The following is an 18,547-nucleotide window of genomic DNA, read 5'->3' as shown; positions in this document are numbered from 1 at the left end:
ACATCGAATGTTTGGCTTCCAAAAAACCTTTGTAAACTGGAACACATCCGGGTTTTCGGCATTCGGGAACCGAAATGTTTGAGAACCAAGATTCCACTGTACAGTAGTACCTCTACTTATGAATTTCGTAAGTCGAAAAAATTTGTAAGTCGAATCCCATAGGAATGCATTGGAAGAAAAAATTCGTAAGTAGAAGCAACCCTATCTAAAAAATCGTAAGTAGAAAAAATCCTATCTAAACTGCATCCAAGATGGCGGACAGAGCTCCATTCGTAAGTAGAAACATTCGTAAGTAGAGGTACCACTGTAATCATCTTAATGGCCATCTACCCTATTGCTTACTGTTTTCAGAAGTGATGAAGTTTGTGTACTATAAATGAAAAACTTAGTAGAATTCTTAGTGAAAACATTTATTTTGCCAACAACACATCTCATTTCCATCATATATAATTTTGAGCTCCGACGACAAAATCATATACGGTTTTCTTAACACAAGAGCATTCCAGCCGTTAAGATAATGTCAAGTAAAATACTGAGCATCCCAAAACAACTGTGCCTTTTGCTTAGTCCATACGAGCTTTCAGTGTTCGGGTAGTAATCTTGTCTTTTTCACTAGTGAAGAGAGAAAAGAGGAGGAGAAATGTAGGTGAAATCTCACACTGATGCGCAGTAGTGTAAATCATATTTTTACCTCTTGGGCAATTTCCATCCAGCATCGGCCACTCACTAGAAAAACAAGGGAGCTTCCCTAGGTTAGTCTAGCTCCCTTTTCCTTGTCGGAGATGCTGATCATTTTCTCACTGGTGCAAGCAGGAATGCCTGTTCTCTAAACCTACCCCCAACCAGGAAACTAAATTAACTTCATCCCTATCATGGGACTCATTTTTCTGGGTCAGCCTTGCTGCTGGTAAGTAGAGAGCTACTCTCCCTGCAGCTAAAGGTCAATCAGCATCTTGGACATGTTTTGCAGCAAACGTACTAAAAAAAGAGACCCAACCGCAAACCAAACCAAAAGCATACTTACATGACATGAACTATCACACCCATGCCTGACACGGCATCTCTGTCCACCGCATTGAGCATGGCTTGGCCTATGGTTTCAAAGAGGTCGTCTGGTTCCTGCATTGAAGAGGGAAAGAGAGAAACCCTTGCCTTGTACTTGGAATTCCTCTAGCTGTGTTTTATCTAGAACGAGCTTCACATGAAGAGGAATTAGATCACGTGGCATCTTTTAAAGGCCCTTGGTTTGTAATTGGACTGCGTGAGGTGGGGTGGATTGCATTATTATTATTATTATTATTATTATTATTATTATTATTATTACAGTGGTGCCTTGCTAGACGAATTTAATTCATTCTGCGAGTCGCTTTGTATAGCAAAAAATTCGTTTTGCAAAGCGGCTCCCATAGGAACGCATTGAAATGCAGTTTCCCATAGGGTTCCTCGCAAGACCAAAAAAAAGAGAGAAGTCTGGTGAGGCACCCTATGGGACAAAAAAAATTCGTCTTGTGAAGCGCGCCATAGGAAACTTCATCTTGCGAGTCTCCATTGAAATCGCAAAACGCTTTTGTTTTGCGAGTTTTTTGTCTTCTGAGTTTTTCGTCTAGCGAGGTACCACTGTATTACTACTACTACTACTACTACTGTAGCCTTATCAGCTACTAAGGGTCCTTTAAGCTGCGCCCAGGCAGGACAGAGATAGTCAATAATGACACCGGGGGTTGAATTCAGAGAAAGAATTTAATTTCTTATTAATAAGAGACTCAAGGTGATCAGCTCACAACAAGAGTAGAGAAACACAAATTGCAAAGCTTCTTATACACCTCTTTGGGCTCCTTTCCCCCTCCTCTGCAAATGTGCGCACGCAAGGGGGTCACAAGTACACATCCATATAAGGAAGATCCGCATCCGGTCCTGTGCATAAACACATGCTGACTCAACAAAGCCCCCAGCCTTCAGTAAGCCTTCAGCAAGGTTAGTCCACGCATCAAGCCAGCAACTTCCTGCGTCAGGCTGGAAGTGCATCATTGCTGATAATAAGCCCCTCTCCGCCTCCCGTTGTGTCCTCCAGACAAGGCCAACCACTCGTCCCTGACAGCAAGCTGGGCATTCTGTTCCTTTTGCTGTTCCACTTTGGCACACAGAGAGAGGCAAATCATAATTATACAATGCAACTATATGATCAGATTTAGCTCAATAATACAATTGGCAAACCTCTCTCCACACTACTACTACTACTACTACAATTTGTATACCGGCCTTCATCCAAAGATCACAGGGTAGTTCACAACATAAAAATACTAAATGACAGCACAAAATACACAACGAAACAAAAACAAACCAATCACACCCCACAAACACAGCCCAAAGGTGATAAAATGTTTAATCAGCCAAAGCCCCGGTTACAGATGCCCCGTTAGGAGACACTGTGCATTGGCGAAAGCAGCCATTTTTAGAGGTAGCCCCACAAAATCTTGCCCTTGCCAACGTAATGAAAGCAGAAACCGCAACACTCATGCCCATACTTCTTGAGTGCTCCTGGCTAAGACGCCATCCCTCTTACCATGTCTGGCTCCCACAGGGACTCGCACATGCCGTACATCTGCTCTGCGCAAGTCCCGCTGACCACAAAGTCCTCCGTTGTCATTGGGCAGCCGATCAGGTCTAAGGAGCAGATGAAGGGCTCGTACGTGACCGGGTCCAACCCGGCTATCACTGGCTCTGTGTAGTAAGGTCCAAACCTGAAAACAGCAGGAAAAGGCGTGTTAGCTATGCATTCAGTATTTTCATCCCAAACACCATCTAAATATGATAAAGCTATCCTAAAAAAAGCTATTACAAACCCGGGGGGGGGGGGGAGTGGCAGAAAAATACACCCAAACACAATTTCCCTGGGATGCCTAAGCAGACAAGTTCAGGTTATGCTTAGAATTGGTCAGATTTTCAAATATCTGGAGAGAAGGGCAGAATTCCCCCGCCCTCCGATTCAGGTGTAGCTTGCTAGAGCTACCCAGAGCACTTTTTGCGGTACATCTGCTTTTGGCTCGTCGTCTGGATTTTATATGCATTGATTTGCGTCAGGCATGGAGAGTCCTCCCCTCCCTTCAATAACAAGAATTAACGAGAAGTTTATATTTTTACAGTCCTTTTTATTCAGTCATCTGCAAGCAAAAATCCACATCTCTCCACACAGAGAGCAGTTGGCTACTCTAAATTCTCCCACTTCCATCCCCAGCAACATCCTGAATGCCAATGGGAAGTTACTCTTCCTCCTGTCTGTATTCTTTGTTCTCTAATGCGGACGGACCTCCTAGTTCTTGGGGAGGGAGGATCCTCCTCACTCTCTAATGACGTCTCTGCTAGCTGTTCCCTCCCTTCTGTTTCTCTGTCCATTATCTCGTAACTAGGCAAGCTGCTCCGTGTCTCTCTTTGCTCCTGAAACGGCTGGAAACGGGGGAGGCGAAACTTCCCCCTTCTCCTCCTCTTCAGAGACAAGCTGATCTGCCTGAGTGAGAATGTATTCCCCCATCCTCTAATTCAGACCATTCCCTGACAATTTGAGGGGGCTGGCAGATGATCCTGTCTTTGAACAGGAGGGATGGGCCACACGATCTCGTCTCTTCCAAATCAAACTGGCGCTTCAACAGAACCCACCATCCAGCAGAGATTCCAGGAGTTCAATTGCAGCTAGGATTTATCTTCAATTCAATCCCATGCATTCACATCCCCCATGTTACTGAACTTCTTAGCTGAAATGCAATTCTTTTAAATCATTTACCGTCTCTCATACAGCAGGTTAGACACCATACTCATCAGGGTCTGTGGTTTGATTTGCCTGCCTTCTTTCAGCTCATAAAGATTCAGCCGGAACTTGAGCCTTTGAGCGCTGGTAAGAGACAAAAACTGGTGTTTATTCCATTTTAAGGCCCTAAATCCATTTTCCACTTGGTGGCTGAGGAAGCACAATGTAGGTATATCAGGACATTCTGCAACTGCTCCCCATGGCATGGCGGATAGTTATTGGATAATTTTGGACTAATTTGAGGAATCTCCAGTTGTTTCCTTTATGCTTGCTTGCTGGTTTTTTTGTGGTTTTTTTTTTAGACCAATATCATAGTTTTAGTTGTTGCAGGATACAACACAGATCTATCTATGCAAAACCTGCACTGGCTGGAAGCCCAGATTCCTCTACTACTCACAATTTGATAACTTCAGCTTAAAATTTAGAACTTCGAACCTATTGTCTCTATGAATTGGGGTGGGGCGGGTTATTTAATGCCAATGTGTTATTGCTCTTAAACACACACCCTGTGAAAAAAATTAGGCAATGTCATTTAATAAGTCATTCCTAAAACATGTTTGCATTTGATCTGATTTGAGTTTCAATTCAAAATTTCATTGTTCTAAGACAGGCATCCCCAAACTTCGGCCCTCCAGATGTTTTGGACTACAATTCCCATCATCCCTGACCACTGGTCCTGTTAGCTAGGGATCATGGGAGTTGTAGGCCAAAACATCTGGAGGGCCGCAGTTTGGGGGTGCCTGTTCTAAGACAAAGATGTTGCTGGACTACAAACCCCATCATCCTTGACCATGGGCCATACTGGCTGGGGATAATGGGAATTGGGAGTCCAAAAACATTTAAAGTGCACAGGTTTCCCATTTCTGTTTTAAGAAGGGAAAATGTAGCTTCATTCTTTTAGGAACTTGGCTTCTGTTTTCTAAAAAAAAGCAAAGCAAAAACAAACCCTCAAGGTACTGAATATTTTAACCATCAGTTCACAGGATGTGTGTGTTGGTGATCTATAACATGCTCAGCTGCAGGGAATTTTTGCCTCTGGAAAAAACTGTCCCTCTCCAACAGCACAGGTGATGAGAAAAACTCCAAAACATTATCTGTATTTGTTTTCTATTTTCTGATATTCGCAAATTCCAAGCAACTTTGCCAAGAGAGCCACTCTTCCCATTTTGGAAGAGTTGGGGATACCAAGACCAAAAGAGCAGCAATTCACAAAAATCTACCCATGAACCTCCCAAAAACAGTTCCCAAGGCCCCTAGCACTGGACAACACCGATTTTCTTGCTTTGAGCAACTCCAGAACAAATACTTACACTGTCTGAACATCAGTGGCAAGTCCAGCCAAACCAATGAATAATCTGTCTCCCATTGGGAAAATTTTCTGGAAATCCGTAGTCACCATCTGAGCTTGAATGCCAAACCTCCGGTCAGCAGCAATGGCAACACAGTTTTTCCCTTTCATGGCCATTACGGCCCCACCGTTATAGGACATAATAGACTGGGAAAGGAGGGAGAAGGCAGGCTGGTCAGTCAACATTATTAAGAAACCAATTTGGCAACACTTTTTCAATGGGATGGAGATTCTCCAAATCAGACCACTAAGTGTGAGCCTCTTCAGTAGGAAGGTCAACTACACATATGTAAGGAAAGTGTGGCTCCAGTTGTTGTTATAAAGAAGCATACAACTGTGTTAGGGACCCCACTCCAGATTTGTGCACTCCTCAGTCTTTTCTTCTCCCAAAGGTATCCCCACAAGGCAGCAGACACTTAGGATCAGAATCTTCCTTCTTTCTCAAACATGGGCCTCCAGCTGTTTTTGGACTACAACTCCCATCATCCCTAGCTATAAGGTAAAGGAAAGGGACCCCTGGATGGTTAAGTCCAGTCAAAGGTGACCATGGGGTGCAGTGCTCATCTCGCTTTCAGGCCGAGGGAGCCGGCGTTTGTCCACAGACAGCTTTCTGGGTTATGTGGCCAGCATGACTAAACCGCTACTGGCACAACAGGACACCTTGACGAGTGTCAGGAGTGCACAGAAACACTGTTTACCTTCCCGCCAGAGCAATACCTATTTATCTACTTGCACTGTTTTGCTTTCGAACTGCTAGGTAGGCAGGAGCTGGGACAAAGCAATGGGAGCTCACCCTGTCACAGGGATTTGAAATGCCAACCTTCTGATTGGCAAGCCCAAGGGGCTCAGTGGTTTAGACCACAACGCCACCCGCATCCCTAGCTATAGCAGGACCAGTGATCAGGCATGATGGGAACTGTAGTCCAAAAAACATACACCAGCTGCAAGCCCAAGTTTGGGGAAAAACTTTGGCTGTCCCAGATGCACTGCCTCCCCAGATGGACAAGCCCCATCTGCCCCTATGCAGACAATAAAGAAAGCCTCGATTCGCCTGAAACCAACTTTCGCTATCGCTTCTACCAGAGCCCGGGGACGATCCCGGCTGGATCAGGCCAGAGGCCAGCGCACCCCACCTTCCTCTTTCCCACGGGATCTGCGGGAAGGGGAGCCGCCACTCCCCGGCCTCTCCCTCCCTAGTCCCTCGGCGATTCGAACCCACAGCCTGGCGGAGGGCTCCCATCTTGGGAGAGGCGGGATTCAGCCAGGAGCAGCCGATCAAGCGCCTCGGCCATCTCGGCCCAGTTGCACCCCGTTCCGCTGGTCATTTTTTTGCCCCCCGCCCCTCCAATCGCAGCTCCCCTTTAGAACCCACCATGATGGACGCTGGTAGGAAAACGAGCCCTTTCCCCGCGCTACTCTCGCTTCCTGCTGGTCTCACTGCCGCTAAACCCCGCCTCCGTCTCCCCGCCACTGGCTAGCGTCGCCACTCGCGCCGCTTCCCATTGGGTAGCTGGGCGCCGTCAGTCAAGGCTCGGCCTCTACCCTCGGGGTGGCCGGCAGAAGGATGTGAAGAGTCATGGTTCCTCCTCCTTCGCAGTACACGCACACGTAGAGATTAAAATAAAATAGAGAGACCCATCTTCTCTCGTGGAGAGATAGCTTCCGGGTTCGCAATAGATGTTTCCCCCCCCGAACTTTTTTTTATTATTTATATTTTACAAGTGCAGAGTTATAACAATACAAAATACATACCGATATTTAGAGATTTCTCCGAATCTCTAGACTTCCCACCTTCCCCTCCCATGGGTCCTATTATAAATCTTTTCAATTGCATTTTATTTCGTCGTCCAAATTTTATGTCACTCTATTTTATCCATAATATCTTCTGCATTACAAGTGTTATTGCAATCCTGCTAATGTTTTTATCTGTAATGGGTGTCAGTTTTAGTCCCCAGCCCCAGGGGGAAATTCAGGATCACATTCTGCGCTTCGTCTGAAATATTTTCATTATTGCCTGCCTATGATATTATGCCCATATTGCCTTGTGTTCCATTCGCTGGCATACACCCACAATGTGTTTTTACATCTAAAAAAACTCAGGTATAAACTGTCTGCAAGGACTAAGGGCTGAGTTAAGAAAGAGAAGAAACACGCGTTGCCATCTAATTGCACGCTAAAATTAAGGATTTCTGCAAACAAAAACCTACCAGGAAAAATCGCTTTTTTAAAAAGTGGCAGAAAGGAGGCTTAATAATATTTAAAATAAATAAGGAATCGGGATTCGGAAATGATGCGCGACTCTTCTATTGCCTTTGATTCCTATCTCTATGAACAGCAACCGGAAGTGGCGTAAGATCCAATTGTAAGCCTGGATGCTTTATGTTTTCTTCAACCAAGTACCAACAGAGGTAAGAAATGAGAGAGATACCTCATGGTTGGTTGGCTAAACGGCAGCAAATCAGGAAGGGTTTCTGACTCTCGACTGGTTAAAAATGGCAAATTTGTTGTCTGTCTTGTATTTTGACGGCCTACCGAAAGCCCTCCTTCTACAAGGCTTGTAATTCGAGAACTTTCCCAATTTGCATCTGCATTCAATTGCTTTCTAAATATATTTTTAAGACTACTCTGTAGTTTTAGCTCCGTGGTTTGGTACCCTGGGCTCCTTTGAGAGGAAGGGTGGTACAGAATTAAATTAACTCTCTTTCAGACCATAATCCAGTTACTATAGACATAAAATTTTAAAAAACCAACGAGAGGGAGGTGGAGGGTGAATGTTGAGGTTTGGAGAGATGAGCAAAAGGTGAATAAAATGAGGGAATTCTTGAAGGATTTTTTTAAATAACGAGATACATGGGAGAGACCGGCAAATCATTTGGGATAACGGTAAAGCCTATATCAGGGACGCGGGTGGCACTGTGGTCTAAAACACAGAACCTAGGGTTTGCTGATCAGAAGGTCAGTGGTTTGAATCCCCGTGACGGGGTGAGCTCCCGTTGCTCGGTCCCTGCTCCTGCCAACCTAGCAGTTTGAAAGCATGTCAAAGTGCAAGTAGATAAATAGGTACTGCTCCAGCGGGAAGGTAAATGGTGTTTCCATGTGCTGCTCTGATTCGCCAGAAGCGGCTTTGTCATGCTGGCCACATGACCCGGAAGCTGTACACTGGATCCCTTGGCCAATAAGGCGAGATGAGCGCCGCAACCCCAGAGTCTTCTGCGACTGGACCTAACCATAAGAGTCCTCACTCACCACACGCAGGAGGGAGGAGGAACCCATAACAATGGTGCGCACAGCCTTATATAGACTTTTAAAATTGCCACCCTGCAGCCCAATACCACCCCCAAATATGTCATACATACATCACAGAAGGGGCGTCTACAACAGAATCCTGTCTGGTAGGAAACCTGTTGATGAGTTTACCTAGCTGTTAATGGGTTTACATGGAGAGCCTGTTGTTTTTGTCCATGGAGACAAAATAAAAAAATTCCTTCCAGCAGCACCTTAAAGACCAACTAAGTTTTTTATTTTGATAGAGCTTTCGTGTGCATGCACACTTCTTCAGATACCATGTCCATGGAGTTTATCCATGGAGTTTGAGACAAAGACAACATCCAAAAAACTAAGATCATGGCCACTGGTCCCATCACCTGGCAAATAGAAGGGGAAGAAATGGAGGCAGTGAGAGATTTTACTTTCTTGGGTTCCATGATCACTGCAGATGGTGACAGCAGTCATGAAATTAAAAGACGCCTGCTTCTTGGGAGAAAAGCAATGACAAACCTAGACAGCATCTTAAAAAGCAGAGACATCACCTTGCCGACAAAGGTCCATATAGTTAAAGCTATGGTTTTCCCAGTAGTGATGTATGGAAGTGAGAGCTGGACCATAAAGAAGGCTGATCGCCGAAGAATTGATGCTTTTGAATTATGGTGCTGGAGGAGACTCTTGAGAGTCCCATGGACTGCAGGAAGATCAAACCTATCCATTCTTAAGGAAATCAGCCCTGAGTGCTCTCCTGAAGCTGAGGCTCCAATACTTTGGCCACCTCATGAGAAGAGAAGACTCCGTGGAAAAGACCCTGATGTTGGGAAAGATTGAGGAGAAGGGGAGACAGAGGACGAGATGGTTGGACAGTGTTCTCGAAGCCACCAACATGAGTCTGACCAAACTGCAGGAGGCAGTGGAAGACAGGAGTGCCTGGCGTGCTCTGGTCCATGGGGTCAGGACACGATAACTGACTAAACAACAACAACATGGAGAGCCTGGCCTTCCTTTTGTGATGATAAATACTTAATTCCTCCTGAGTCCAGGTCACAGGCTCGCCCTATTAATATCTTTAATGTGCCCATAAGGCAGGATTTGTGAGCAAAGAGACAATGGGGAGGTTTTTTCATTTCCTCACGAATTTCTGGGTTGAGCATATGCTCAGAGACACCCTGTTCCTGAATTATTTGCACGTGTCTGTCTACTGAGCCACTATTTTGCACCTGACTCTGGCTGATGTATCTCATGATTTTAGATGAGTGTTTCCCAAACTTGGGCATCCAGCTGTTTAGGGACTACAATTCCCATCAAGCCAGACCACTGCTAGCTAGGGATGGTGGGGACCCAAGTTTGGGAAACGCTGCTTTTAAAAACATACACAAAGCAGTTCCTGCAATCCTGAAATCTTCCCACCATTCCCTCAAACGAAGGGTAGAAATTCAACAAGTAAAGCCTCTAATCATTGCATCTCTAATGCTATGAGGCATTTAAAAACCACTGGGACCCAATCAGGAAATAAACAACAACATCTTTGTCTAGGATTGGGTTTATTTGTTGTGTTTTGGCAGGTTACTTGATTATTGCAAATTGGTTAAACGAAAGGAAGCATTTAAACCTCCCTGGTGAATTTTACTTTTCAGATTAATTCTGCAGGCTTCCACCCTCTTGTGCAGCAAAAGGAAGATTCTACCTACTGCATTCAGGAAAGCAGGGAATAGGGATTGCTAAAAGGAATGCCAGAAAAGGCCAATTGGGGCAGGATGAAACCTTGCACACGCCTGACCTGCAAGGCTCCGAATAAAAGGGCTGAAAACTCATTTTCATTAAATAACAGATGAGGCAGCTAAGGGAGGAAAGGATCGACATACTGTATGTTTGCAACAGGAGCGGGAAACCTGATGTTAAGAAATTGTATTCAATTCAATTAATTTGGTTTGATTTGTAATGATTTGGAAAATTAATAAAAATAATTGGGGGGGGAGAAAACTCATTTTTCCCCATCAGGACCTCCCCCCCCCCCCAATGTCTCAAAACCGGCATCTAGAGAATGGAAAGTTCCAGGTTATTCTTTGTGGCCTCTACCACCTTTTATGCCAAATTGAGCAGGAACGGTTAAACTAAAAATGCAGGAATCGTAGAGAAGCGGCAGGACGTGCCCTGGGATCAATGGGAGAGCTGCGTTTATGGGGGCCCCTCGCTTTGCAAACGGATGGCGGTGGGAAGCCAGAAACAAAAGACTCCGTCCCTGGGTGGGCTCGAACCACCAACCTTTCGGTTAACAGCCGAACGCGCTAACCGATTGCGCCACAGAGACCGGGTTGCGGTTCGGCAGTGCTTGCCCTGTATTGCTAACTCGGAAGCCTAGTTTTTTTAAAAAAACAACGGTTCTAGATTCGACCGCTGGAGGCGGAGCGGAGGAGCGAGATTGGAGAGGCTTGGAAGAAAAAGCCGGCGCGCAACACTATCTTCAGGTTGTGGCTGGTAGTGCAATGGATACTAGGTAGACTGCAGAAATAAAATGCATGCCGAAAAATTGGCATACCATATTCTATTCTTCCTTTTCTGAATTTTTTTTTTGGGGGGGGGGACATGGCTTTCTTTTTTAAAGCAATCTTAATATGCAAGAGCTTAGTCCGTGGTTGTGCCTGGCAGAGCTGCAGACTGCAAAATAAGCTTCCTTCTCTACCGCTGTCATTCACACGCCATGCACTGCGCTTGCATCGCTCTTGCAGAGATAAAGGCTCTCTCCACGGAAGATCCTGCTCCACGCGTGTCTTGTTCTGTCATGTGAGTGGTGGGCCAGCAGAGGGCGCGCCTCCTTTCTGCTCTTTGAACAGCATCAACAGAGCTGGCGCAATAGCAGGTCCCTATGTCTTGGTAAGCGGCGAGGAAAAACTCCCCCGCGTAGCTCAGCGTGGAAAGCCTATTTTATAAAATCCTCTTCCATTGCTCTTTGTCCCCCTCCTAACACCAACCTTTTCTTTTCAGTTTTTGCCCTATTATTTTGTTTTCATTTCCCTTATTCCTCCTTCACCACCTTTATTTTCTTTGTTTGCTTTTGTTTAAATTAGCATTTGTTGGGGATTTTCTTGTGTTGCTTTATTACCCTTGGATGATTCTCAAAGTTTGCTCACTCTCAGAGCAAAAATATTCAAAAACAAAAAGGTTGGGATAGCTCAGTCGGTAGAGCATAAAGATTCTTAATCGCAGGTTCGTGGGTTCGAGCCTCACTCTGGGCAAAAGGTTTTCCTGCGTTACAGAGGGTTGGACTAAATGGTCCTCGTTGTGTCTTCCAATACTACCATTCTGCGTTCCTGAATATCTGTTGGCTTAGGTTATTTTCCTGTGTAGTTGCTGTTCCTCTGGGTATTTTTTATTATTGCATTGTACCTTTTCGACAGCCCCCCCCCCTCCAATGTTTGTTTGTTTAAATATCCTTTGCGAGTTGTGCTGTTTAACTTTCTTGTTCTAGGTAGATAAATGTAGGCGGTGTCTTTCTTGGAGTCAGTTTTTGTTTGGTTGGGGTTGTGGGAACCTGTAACGGTGAGCTCCGGATGATGTTAAGACTCCATCAGCCCCCAGTAGGGTGGGAACTGTAGTTCCCTAACGCGGGTTGGTATGCAAGCTTTTGTGTCACACAGAATTCTTGGTCAGGCAGAAGAGAAAAGACGGTAAAGACGGCTGTCCCTAAACTGTCAGTCTCTGCACCAGTTGAGGATGCAGAATTGGAGCGATGAAGAGTCATTCTGAGCTGTGCCACAGACCTGGATAAAACGAGTTCACTTCCCCACGCCGTTATTTGAAAGCGACCTGTCTAGCCAAAGAATTTCGGCAATGATCTCAATTCATAAAGTGGAGCGCCCAGTCTTTGGAGGTGACCTGTATGTATCACCAACACAACCTCAATCGGTTAGAGTCCATTGCGGGGTGTGCACATCAGCTACAGACAAGCCCTTTGCTTTCAGCTGTCAGGCGACAGGCAAAAATTCAACGGGTGCAGCTGTTCCCGTTGCAACGTGGCAAAAGGTGGCGCTTGTCCCCCAAGGAACAAGAGCCTCTGCATCAAAAAAATGTTTTAAAAATAAGATTGCCGATTTAAGGGAGAAAATGAAAACTTCACCCTGGTGTGGCCTGCCTTAGATTAATTCAGCTCCTCTCCGACTTCTGCATCGATCCCCAACTGTTCTGCTCCTGTCGTTTTCTTATTGCACATAAAAGAGTATCATAATAACCACAATTCCAGCCTTTCAATGTACTGCCGTTCCCCATAATCGCCGAGGAGTTATGCTTTAGTCACAGTCCCTCCTATTCAAAACGCCAAAAAAAAAAAAATCAAATCTCCCCTTGGTGGTTGCACGGAGAGTCTGCAGCTTCAGAATCGTGTGCAGCGCCTGACATTCAAAGCCACGCGGAGATTACTGTGATCTCTCATCGATCTGCTCACCCAGGGGCTCTAAAAAATGGTGTTGTTATTCTTGCGCTTGTGTGTGTGTGTGTGTGTGTGTGTGTGTGTGTTTGTTATTGACAAGACCGAGGACGAGAGGAGAGAAAACTGGAGCCTCATTGCTGAGCTTCAGAAAATGAAGTTATTAAAACTTTGCTAGGACTCTACCACTTCGTCCTAACGGTGTGGAGAGAAATCGCCTATTTTAAGGGTCCGTCTGCCATCGTAGAACACGCCCTCCCCCGAAAATAAAAAACACTCTCAGAGAGAGAGGTCGGGCGATCCCTTCTCCTGGCATGCAATATTTTTCTCTGTTCCGGGAGCTGGTTTTGCAGGCAAGCATTTATTTGGTTGTTGTTTTTTTATGCGATACCTCTCGCCAGTAAGTCGAAGTGGTTAGGCGTGATTCTGCTGAACGTGTGAATCGGCCGGGTTCCTTTGGGGAATTAAGTCTGAAAAGGGCTTATGAAATGAGCGAAGAGAGTTAAGATACCGCCCGTGGATGTATATTACAGTATTTGAAATATGGGGCTGAGGGGAAGACGGGGCAGAGACCTTTTCAAAAGTCTGGCTGGCAGCCCTGCTTCGATGCACATCTGGCCAGACAGAAGCTTCTCCAATGCAACTTTGCCCAGAAAATAAAAAGTCTACTCAAAGTTTGATAAAATAATTGACTCAATAAGGGTTATGGGGTGTTGAGATGGGTGGAATCCAGCCCTCAGAAGGCTCTCTTTCCCCATAATACAGTACCCTGTAATTGACCTTAAAGTAGCCTAGTCATATTTGAGGTTTTGCGCTACTGCTGATGGACTGAATCGCGCCAAAGGGTGTGCTAATTTACTTACCAATGCCAGAATGCCTGTGGTATCAACAGCTGTTTTGCGAATCCCCACTGCTCAGTAAGTAATTCTCACTCTCTCTGCACTTTCCATATTTTTTATTTTTCGGTCTCTCACCTAGCTTCTTACAGACCCCACCCCGACCAACGTGCATTCTGTGCCTCAGGGGGAAAAAACTTAATGCATCTGGTGATATACTGTGGCCCATGGTATAATACTGTGGTTCATGATACAGTATAATAAATCGGTCCGTCTTCAAGGTGCGCCAATTCTCCTTGTCGCTTTTCCCTCCAAGAGGAAATCCGGTTTTATGGCCGTTCTCAATCAGAACGTCTTGCACGAGTCTTCCCTTCCCCGCATCTTGAGGGTCGTGGGAATGGTATCCAATCCAAAATATTACTCCTCTTCAAAGAATTGCGCGTCTTTAGCCAATGAGAGAATTATTGTTAGCCAAGGATGTGATTGTAATGCCTTTCCTCCCTCGGTCTTTAAAAAAAACTGAAAGGCACGCGTCGCTTTGTTAAAAAGGTCCCCATCCTAAATCAGCGTCCCCATTTGCGTGTGGCCGTTATCAAACCCCCAAGGAGCGTCCAGACGAACTTTTACTGAGCGAAGCTGATTAGTACCTAAAAGAGACGAGGGAGGAGATCAGCTGGTCTTCTGTGGGAGGTGGGTTGTTGTTGCTGATACAAAAGCTGAATAATTGCATCTAGAGACATATATTCTCCTATTTCTCCTTTATCTTCCTAGTCCTATCAATAAACTGCTGGGTTGTCTTTGTGTGAGACAAGAGCTCAGCTTATTCACACAGTATAGACAAGCACATAAGTGAAGAGGTTAGTATGCAGGGAGTTTTAGCTGGTTGAACGCTTGTCGAGATCCACACCCCATTTGTGGTTTCCATTGACATATACTGGGTCGTGTGTGTCTGTGTAAAGACAGGAGACTGCGTTGGGCTGCACTTTTATGCTCCACTTTCTTGGGAGTAAGCCAGTTCAAAGGAACTTACTTCCCAATAGCCAGCCTTCTGCTGCGCGTTCTGTTGCATGCAAGCAAGCTTCCAAGTTACACAGCATTCTTCGCTGTGCGGTGAAAGCAGAGTGCTCACTTCTGCTGAGGCGACTTCCGAAATCATTTCCTCCCACCCATTCTACTCAGCACAATTTTAATGGCATTCAGGTGCCACACGCCTCTGTATCATTTGCCCTTTTAAATTTAGCAGCACCCCCTATTTGAGGCTTCTCACTCCTAGAGACTTAGATGGGTGTAAAATGCAAATGGCTTGTGGGTGCTACTAGACCGGGAGATCAGCGCCCCTGCAAGGCCGCCACCAGCAAGTCGCCTACTCTAGAGTAAGTACCACCAAACCACAGTCAGAGGAAGTCCGGTTTCAGCACTTTATTCCAAGAGTCAAGTTAAGTCAAGCGGAGGTGTTGGGTTTGTGTGTGTGTGTGTGTGTGTGTGTGTGTGTGTGTGTGTGTGTGTTTTTAAAATCTTACTTCTGGATCTCTTTATTCCCCCCCCCCATCTCCATGAACGGCCTGAACCGGGACAAGGCAGCTTCCTGATGCTTTCTTAGCTCTTTCCCCTCGCCTTCCTCGCTTTGAAAAGAGCCGAAGAAGTTGCTTTTGCAAGGCCAGAGCCCCCTTTTCCAAAGAATTATACATTGGGGTGTGTGAGTCCTCTGGTGCGGTCCTTCTGGGGCGGTTTGTCCACCTTTGGTCCCCGTCCCCACCCTGCACTCAGCTCTCACCTGTGGCTCCCAGAAGCCGTCAGCATGCGACAGCAGCATCCTGGGAAGATGGCTTCAACTGGCTAGGTAAACCAGGTGAGGGCAGCTGAAGGGTCTCAAACCCTGGGTGAGTTAGGGATTTCCCCTGCGTGTGAAGACGGGCTCTGGAGGAGCGGACAGTGGGTCCAAGGGTCAAGAAGGAGGTTTCTGCACATGCCGTAGAGGGAGGTGAGGGGCAGCTAGGGGTCGCCAACCCGGGAAGGAAGCCCACATGGAGAAGGGAGACCCTGATCCTTAACCTCTGCTGCCCTACTGGTATCTTGGGGAGAATAAAAGGCTCAGGAGCAAACGCTACACAAATCCGGAGTGGAGTCCCTAAGACGGCTGGAAGGCGCCTTCCGGCAACTCCTGCTGCAGCCAAGCAAGCTGGTGCCAAACGTATTGCTCTGCTTGCCTTTGGACCACATCAGTGAGGCCGAGGGGAAAGGGTGCCTTTTCTTCTGGGCATCCCAGCACCTCCGTATCCACCGCCCAGGCTTGCACCCCAGGGAGATGCTGCTACCCGTAGTACAAATTGCAACGACTTCTCTCCCGGAGGCGCGCTCCATTGTCTCTCCAAGCAGACGGATGACAACAGCAATACCGTGGGGAAGGACAGGTCTCAATCTGCTCCGGATCCTGAACAGGCAGATAGATGTGGTTCTGCAGTTTTCGGGGATGCAGACTGTTTGCAGACTGTACCCACTGCAAACTAGTGTCTCACCCCTGTCTTGCTACTGGACTCCGGTGCTTGCATTAAATCCAGGCGTTCGCATATTCTTCCCCTCTCCAAATACTTTCCTTCTGTTGCGCCCTCCCAGCCATGTCACCACCTGATTTCCCCCCACTGTTGCTGCTGGCACCTGCCCGAAGGGCCATAACACCTCCTCGCAAACAACCCCCTTCCTTCCGTCGCAATCCAAAAAAAATGCTCTGCTAGGACGCGAGGTGAAGTTGACGCGACGATTCGTTAATTCGCCGCTCGATCCGGATTAGGCGCGCGTTGGTTTCACTCTGGACTGCCACGAGTTTAGGCTCTCCATAGGATCCGGCGACGTTGGCGACGACCTTGCGGCTTCGGATCCTCACCTCTGTGAATGGGAAGCTGGAACGCGCCACTTAATCCGTGGTTCACCGCTTGCTAAAAATCTGGATCAATAAATTTATCGCGTATCATCTTCCTCCACTGCATTATTAGCCAGGTTTCTGTGCCCGAACCGTTTTGCAAGCCTGCTTTAACCAGGATTAACTCATTCCGCAGTAACCACCCCCCTCCTCCTGGTTCTGGTGGCATAGCTGCCAAGTTATCCCTTTTTTACAGGGATTTTCCCTTATGCTGAATAGGCTTCCTCGCGAGAGAAGGGACAACTTGGCAGCTATGTCTGGTGGCAGCATAGCCACGAGCGCGACCCAGAGGGTTCACACGTGACGGCCACCACGCCATAGCGATTCCTAGGGATTCTCATCGTCTGTCCGCACATACCGGTAGACGTGCTTGCAAAAAAAAAAAGCTGGGGGAAATGCGATTGGGCTTTTTAGTTACTAGAGCTTAAGAACTACGCGCTGGCCGCCAGGAGGTGGCTTTTGCAGCCAGTCTCGAATCGCCACCGTCACTTTGACGTCCCTGTCCCCAGCCAGTGAGCTTAAGCTTTCCTGAACTAGACATAGCTGCCAAGTTTTCCCTTTTCTCGCGAGGAAGCCTATTCAGCATAAGGGAAAATCCCTTAAAAAAAGGGATAACTTGGCAGCTATGGAACTAGAACAGGGGTGCCACAAAAAAAAATCGCTTAAAACTAAAACTGGTGGGAGAAAACTCGCGGATGACATTGCTGCAGACTAAGCCCACTGCTGCTTCTCGGGAATGGACGTTGTAGTTTTTCGGATCACTTTGGGAGAAAGGACTACTGTACTGTACTGTCATCTGTCATGGATGTACAGTATTAGCTGAGATCCCTGCATTGCAGTGGGGTGGACTAGATGACTCTAGGGTTCCCTTCCAATTCTATGATTCTGTGACTTTAAACCGGTGGCGCCACGGAAGAACTCGCCCTTCTCCAGAACCACCTAAAAGGTAAAGTGCATGTGAAAAAGGAAAGCTATCACCTCAGAAAGGTCTAACATTGCGAAGCAAATTAGGGCTTTGAATCTCCCTCCTCCCTCCATAGAAACAGTTAAAGTATTTTAGAAACTATTGACACCCCCCAAAAAAAATTCCTTGGTGCAAATTCCATGGGCGACGTCTCCGAGAGAAGCGTGTTCTCGTGCTTGAAAACACGCGGGGAAAGGAGGCAGCTTTTAGATGGAGTCCAGCTTGTCTTGTTTAGTCACGAAACGGTTGGTTTTGACGCCCTGCGTTTTACCGTAATTTACACGCTCTTTGTAGAAAAGTGGGTCATTTCCCACTGTAAAACAGAAACAAAAAGCTGCAATATTTTCTTAAAGCAACAACAACAAAGCTCCGTTTCCATTATCTTTTTTGCACGCGTCTTTAATTGGTTCTTTGGGATTCGTTATACAGATTGCAAACTTGTAGCGAACTCTTTATTCTGTGGGGAAGGGAGGACGTTAGCCCCTCCATGGTGTCCGAAAGAAAGTGCCTGGTACAAGTCACGGTTATAAAGTCACACACACAAACACACACACACGTACACCTGGGAGAAGAAAGATAATGCTCGTTTTCAGATTGTCCATATTCTCTCTCTCTCTCCCTCTCCCAAGTTCTGCATTTTAAGGGCTGCATCGAACTGCGTCGTGGAACTGTTTGGAATTCGAATTCTTTTATACACGTGACAATTCCGCAAGCCTCCAACCAATGCATGCCTTCTTATTGGAAGGCTCACAGATCTATGCATCTCCCCTCGTAGCTCATGGAAGAGCAGAAAATCGGAGAACTGCAGTACTATACGGTCCTTTTATATATTCCAGAGATTAAATACCAGGGTTGTGTTTTTTTTTTAAAATTAAACTTTTTTTGGAGGGTGTGCGTGCGTGCGTGTCCTTTTGCCGGCACCGGGTGTCTTTTTCACTTTCCCTTCTGCGCGTCTTTCCCCCCAGAAAAAAAAGACTCCGGGCCGACCGTTTG

At 46.4% G+C, this 18,547-nt stretch overlaps 1 protein-coding gene and 1 non-coding gene across 2 annotated transcripts; both read right to left on the bottom strand.

Moving 5' to 3' along the window:
- Positions 1–394: 394 nt before the first annotated feature.
- Positions 395–6,585, bottom strand: PSMB3 (proteasome 20S subunit beta 3). The gene is made up of 6 exons (XM_035137251.3): positions 6,523–6,585; positions 5,113–5,297; positions 3,779–3,886; positions 2,564–2,741; positions 1,025–1,119; positions 395–612 (listed from the first exon to the last, which is right to left on the bottom strand). The coding sequence occupies exons 1-6, from the start codon at positions 6,523–6,525 to the stop codon at positions 564–566; spliced, it is 618 nt and encodes a 205-aa protein (XP_034993142.1). The 5' UTR covers positions 6,526–6,585; the 3' UTR covers positions 395–563.
- A 4,066-nt stretch (positions 6,586–10,651) lies between these two features.
- Positions 10,652–10,725, bottom strand: TRNAN-GUU (transfer RNA asparagine (anticodon GUU)). The gene has a single exon. It is a non-coding gene; the product is annotated as a tRNA-Asn (tRNA).
- Positions 10,726–18,547: the final 7,822 nt, after the last annotated feature.

The sequence above is a fragment of the Zootoca vivipara genome, chromosome 12, assembly GCF_965207765.1.
Source record: "Zootoca vivipara chromosome 12, rZooViv2.hap1.1, whole genome shotgun sequence".
NCBI lineage: Eukaryota > Metazoa > Chordata > Lepidosauria > Squamata > Lacertidae > Zootoca > Zootoca vivipara.
The sequence above is the reverse complement of the archived record's forward strand: the minus strand, read 5'-3'. Positions and strand labels throughout refer to the sequence as shown.